General features: G+C 39.2%; 1 protein-coding gene across 4 annotated transcripts in view; it reads left to right on the top strand.

Annotated features, from left to right (window-relative positions):
• Window positions 1-381: 381 nt before the first annotated feature.
• The window catches only part of ALKBH8 (alkB homolog 8, tRNA methyltransferase), a 62,892-nt gene continuing 57,273 nt past the window's right edge, over window positions 382-6,000 (top strand). Inside the window, exons 1-2 of one of the 4 annotated variants that reach the window (XM_017547047.2) lie at window positions 382-526; window positions 5,294-5,428. In XM_017547047.2, the coding sequence (XP_017402536.1) occupies window positions 5,300-5,428 (129 nt within the window). In that variant the 5' untranslated portion in view covers window positions 382-526; window positions 5,294-5,299. Of the gene's footprint in view, window positions 551-599; window positions 688-5,293; window positions 5,429-6,000 lie in introns of those variants that run through there. The other 3 variants (XM_037745201.1, XM_017547048.2, XM_017547049.2) reach the window with 3 other exon arrangements.

Here is a 6,000-nt window from a genome sequence, read left to right as displayed (position 1 = left end):
GAATGGGAGGCAGGTTTGCCCAAGCAGTTCCTAGCCTGACTTTTCCCTTTAGCTTAGTGATTTTGTGGCACCAAGATTTATTTTCCTTTCACACCTCTAATAAGATTCAGGAGGAAATATGCACAAAGAATCCAAGGTGCCAGAGGCCATTATTGAATGATGGAAGGGCCCCAACCTGTTTGAACTTATCCATTTGGAGAGAAACAGATAAAAATGCAGCTGCACTACCAATTATTACTATTTCCCCTAAGAAGAAAACGGAATTTTCAGTGCAACAGAGAGCACTTTACAAAGACACTTGGTCGAGAAAGGGTCACTGCCGGGCTCTGGGAGGCGAAGAGGACTGTGGGAGCTCTGTTCGTAGTCCCGCTGGCTCATGGGAAATGTAGTGCAGTTTTCTCCAACATGGCCGCGCCCGGGGGAGACAGAGTACAGGTATCCGCTGCGGCTTTCTGGCGCTAGAGTGGAGAGGCTGGCGCAGAAGAAGGCACCACGTGGTGAGAACCCGGCCTGAGCCGAAGCGGAGGTGCGTGGCACTTCTTGCTGGCGGGTATGGGGGTTCAAATCCCCGCTTCCTCTTGTCAGCTCCTTCCGGTCTTCTCTATCCGCCGTTCTTGCTAGGGCTGAGAACCTGGGGAATGGGGATGGACCCCAGAGGCGCCCTTGGTGCAGTCTGTAGGCAGTAAGGTGTCTGCGTTTGGTGGTTCTTTCAGTGTTTAGGGTGCACGTGTTTGTGTTCGGTTCGGGTGCTCACTTGGTGTCTGTGTCAATCTTCTGTTTTCTTTGGGGTTGGAGAGGACGGTTTCAACTTGGGGCGTGTTCCTTTGCCTCTTCTAGGGCTTTTCTGACCCAAAGTCTGTGCTCATCGTCTGATCCCTTGCGCAGCTGAGTCTTCTTGTGCTCTTATTTGAGTAATCCCTGCGACTCCTGGGCCTCTGGTAGCGTCAGCCTGTTATTTTGATTGATTTCATTGAATATTTGTTGTCAGGTGTATGTCAGGCACCAACTCTGTGCCCCGAAATTCGGTGACAGTTTTCTGGCGGAAGCCCAACACAAATAGGCAATTGTAATACAATGTGAGAACTCTATAGAGATAGAGGTCTGTGGTAGGTGTTAATGAAAACGTTGAGGAAGGCCACCAAACTCAGAATTCTGGAGGAGGAGAGGTTTAGGAGCTAAGACAGCAAAGTCGATTTTGGTTTATTTGACAAATGTTTGTTGAGTGGCTGCTAGGCGCTAATTCCTGTTTAAGTGCTGGGTGCTACAGGGTGAATAATAGAGACAAAATCTCTACTTCATGGAGTGAGTGTACTTTATTAAGTTATGGGGAAAGACATAATAAAAATAATGAGAGTGTAAGAAAATATGTAGTTAGTGTTATTTAAAGAGTTAAAACGGGGTGCTGTGACAAGTGGAGTGAATTTTTTCTAATCATGTTAAATCTTTATTTTTTTTTAAATAGGTAATGCAGTTTAGCTACTAAATCCAAAATCACAAAAGAGGAAAGCTCATTTTCTCTGAATGAAAGGGAGGATCACTTTTTCTTCCCTGGAGGCAACCCATATCACCAATTTCTTGTGTGTCTTAAAGATTTATATGTAAACTCTGTATACCTGTGCTGTACTTTAAAATCGGGCCTCATTTGATAGGAATTTAGATTCTTTTTAATTTTTCCTGTTACTAGGTTGGTGGAAAAGTAATTGCGGTTTTTGCCTTTGTTTTTTTTAATATACAAGAACATTTGTCTATACTGCTTGGTTCATAATAGGTTCTCTATTATTCAATAAGGGCATGACATACTTATTACTATTACCACTTAGGGCAATATCTAGTAGGATATATTGGCTTTAAACTCACTAATAAGCAAGTAGCAGAGCATGCATAATCTCCAAACTTTCATTATCCCACAGAGAGTATGCTTAGGCTGGAGGTGCTGGACTGGACTAGTATCATAGTTAATAGTGACTTCACTCCAATAACATCACAAGAAACATCCAAGTATCTGTGCAATAGTGGCAACTCTGGCCAGGGAAGTGGCCTTGACAGAAGGGGACACCTCCAGACCTCAGCAGCTGGTATCAACCTGTCTTTGTTGAGATGAGTCAGATACGCTGGGCCAGCACATTGCCTAGCCACTGGAATGGAGGAGAACTGAGCCTCAAAGGCCATTTAGTGTCTTTCTTCAGGGGCAATAGTACTGCATGACTGAGGGAGAAAGGAAAGGGGATGACAAAAATGTGGTTATGAGGCTCCACCTGCTGGTGCTGGACTCTTAGTGGCAGACTTTTTAAAAAGATGTATTTAGCATGGTTTCTTTCTCATGTCTTCCACTTTGCAGTGTTTGCTCATGTGAAATATTAAAAAGAATCACTATTAACTATGATACTAGCCATATTAAAAAGAATTCTGTAGTGTACTCATCCCTTGTTCTTCATGACATACTGCAAAGTTTCTGTTCCACAGATGAAGATCTTGAAATGGAATGGCTGTAAAATAACTCCTTTGCAGGCCCTCAGCTATTGTTTTGTTAAGCCATTTTGATCTGCTGCTTCTGAAAATTAACAGTAATAAATAATAATAAATTTAATTCAAAAAATGCTATGGGATAGGCACTATTATTTTTATTCCTATTCCTAGATAAAAAAAACTGGAGCACGGAGACATATAACCAACTCATCAAAGATTATACAGCTAGTAATCAGTGGTTGAGCTAAGATTTGAAACTGGAGCATGAACTCCTACTAAACATTGTATTATATTACTCATAGCACTGAGCGAGGCTCTGTGGTAACTAAGAAAAGTATGATTTAATCCCTGTCTTCAGAAAGCTCACAGTTGAGTGGAAGGGGACAGATATTAGAACAAATAATTATAATTAATGCAATATTAGAAATGTCCATTCACTTACCCCTTTCCTGTCTTAATGATTACTGACTCCTAAACCTTTTTAACTTCAGTTCCTTTCCTAGGAGCCACTTTATATTGTCACTTGCCAGCCAGACATTGCAACCCTATATCTCACCAGTACCTTAGCCATATTATATCCTAAATCTGACTCATTACCTCCTATACTGAGCAGCTCTTCCTGAACTTCCTACTGACTGTCCAGTTTTGACGTGGTAGCACTCATCTCTTAGTCACTCAGCCTCTAACCGGTTAGTAAGTGATCTTTGATTCCCGTCTCCGTCATGTCTGGGTAGTCATCAAGGCCTCTGGATTCTGCCTGAACTTTTTTCTCACCCTTCCTCTTTCCCCTCTCCCCCTATTTCCCGTCTTTCTATTGCCTCCAGCCTAGGTCCAGCGTTTCTAATTGACAAGCTGGATTATTTTATGTTTTCTTATCTCTCATCTCTCTGCTATGCTGTCAGCCAGCCTGCCTCACTGGCCTTACCTCCTATAATATGTACCCCCTGTGCTAGAAAGCTGGAATGCTGGCATTTCAATAGACTTGGCATTTGTCTTCTATACTAGAGATTAGTAATTAGAATTTTGACTGTTTATGATTTTATTTGAAATAAGATAAATAAGATTTTATTTAACCCCCACATTTATTTATTTGGTTAACTTTGAAGACTTTAAAGTCTGCAGAGAGTGGGACTGGAGGATCAGCCAACTCTCTCTGCTCTAAAAAAATTATGCCTACATATTATTATCTTGGCCAGACATGTCCATTTGGTTTTAGCTTCTGCTCTTTACTGCTTCACTGAATACCTTCCTTTTATTTGACTCTATAGTGTTCTTATCTTTCAGTACACGGTACAAATCTCCGGTTTTGAGGTCTTCCCAACTTTTCTAGTTCACATCCATCTTTTTTTTGAGACGGAGTCTCATTCTGTTGCCCCCAGGCTGGAGGGCAGTGGCACAGTCTTGGCTCACTGCAACCTCTGCCTCTTGGGTTCAAGCAATTCTCTTACCTCAGCCTCCCAAGTACCTGGGACTACAGGTGCCCACCACCATACCTGGCTAATTTTTTGTATTTTAAGTAGAGACAGGGTTTCACCATGTTGGCCAGGCTGGTGTTGACCCCCCGACCGCAAGTGATCCCCCAGTCTTGGCCTCCCAAAGATTACAGGTGTGAGTCACTGCTCCCAGCCCACATCCATCTTATTTTTGTCTCTAATTCATGTCACACCTAAAGACTGTGCCATCAGCACTAATTTATATAAAGATGTGTCATCTTTATATTGGTTAGTGTTTGTTTTCCACAACTAAGTTACAAACTTGTTGAAAGCATAAACTGTATACTTTATTATGATTGCATGCTGCAGGATGCTGAGACTGTGTGTATTCACTCATTTATTATTCATTTAGCTCTACCATCAATTATTTATTGAGCAACTACTATATGCTGGGATTCCTGCTGTCTTGGGATTTATATCATGATGGAGTTAAACTAATAGATGAATCATCACAAATTATGTTAAATTTTGTGAACAAAAGACTACTATGATAAAGTGTGATAAAGCGAGATATGGGGTGCTGATTTGGATGGTGTGATTAGAGCGATCTCTTTGGGAAAATGCTTAGTAACCACTTGCTGATTGACATATTTCAACAAAGAGAAAGCACAATTTTATGGGGCTTTTATTTCTGTTATTTAAAAGATTATAGATATAAAACATATGGCATGTACATATATTTTATACACGTTTACTATTTTTTAAAAAACGTAAAACAAACACCTACATCTACCATGTAGCTTAAGAAATCTTTGATGTTCCTGTGTGTCACTTTCATGTCAGTTTCCTTTCCTCTCACCACAGAAATAGTCTCTCTCCTGAAATTTGTGTTTTTAATTTCCTTGCTTTTGTTTTAGCTCTTCTGTGTATGTATTTCTAAATAATATATGGCTTACTTTTTGATTTTGACCTATATGTAAATGAGAATCATACGGTATATTCTTCTAATTTTTTTATTTCTCCCCTTGTTCCTCCCCTGCCTCCTCTTTGCCTTGCTTTACATTATGATTGTGAAATTTGTGTATGGCACATTTTACTTAAGACTTCATGAGTAAAGGGATTCATCACCTATGAGTAAAATAGGACACTTAATGGAGCTACCACATTGGAATATTTTTTAGAACCATCAGAGATATGTCACTAGATGTTCTTAGATATTCCTTCATTTTCTTGTGTATCTTTTCTCACTTCTCTTGGTTGGTACAAGGTAAACGAAGCATTTTAAAAAATTGTCACATAGAAATATTTATATACTCTAGAATACATGAATAACATCATTATAATTGTTCCTTCAGGATTCTTAACGTTGACATTTTTTACTGTTTTTTTTACAGTTTGCTATGGACAGCAACCATCATAGTAATTACAAGCTCAGTAAAACTGAGAAGAAGTTCTTAAGGAAACAGGTTAAAGCCAGTCATACTTTGCTGAGACATGAAGGCATTCAGACAGTATCCTATGCCACTCAGGTGACCTAAAACTTACTATTATTCAAATGTAAATATATTGACATGTCCGTGTATTATATTAATATTTGCTAATAATTGCCTAAGGCTGTAATTGTTCAGTCATGTTTTATATCGATGTTAAATGTACATATGATAGGACCTGCTAGCTTTCTATTTTGGTCTATTGCCTGTGGTTTGAATTTCTATTTATTTTGTTTTTTGAACTAAATGAGGTTGTAGTTATATATTAATAATAACACTGTACAAGTGTCTCAGTTTCCTAAGCATACTTGTAGTCATGATTATATTTAATTCCCTAGAAGTCCTGAGATAGGTCAGAAAACTAAAGTTTTGAGAGGTTGTAGCATGATGTGTCCATTGACGTAAGCTAGTAAGTGGTTAATAGAAACTTAAAAATACAGCCCTCGTGCTTCTCTTCCCACCCTTACCTGTTTTATAAAGTATTTTGATTATGTGCTATAAACCATTTTTATTTTATTAGACCTTATTGACAAGTCTTTTCATTATCTGTTGACAATAATTAAATGAGATGATAAATGTGAGGATCATGAGATTTCCTGGGTTATGAATTA

The sequence above is a fragment of the Cebus imitator genome, unplaced genomic scaffold (assembly GCF_001604975.1).
Source record: "Cebus imitator isolate Cc_AM_T3 unplaced genomic scaffold, Cebus_imitator-1.0 Scaffold194, whole genome shotgun sequence".
Taxonomy (NCBI): Eukaryota; Metazoa; Chordata; class Mammalia; order Primates; family Cebidae; genus Cebus; species Cebus imitator.
Note: the sequence above shows the minus strand (reverse complement) of the source record. Positions and strands in the feature narration are given on the sequence as shown.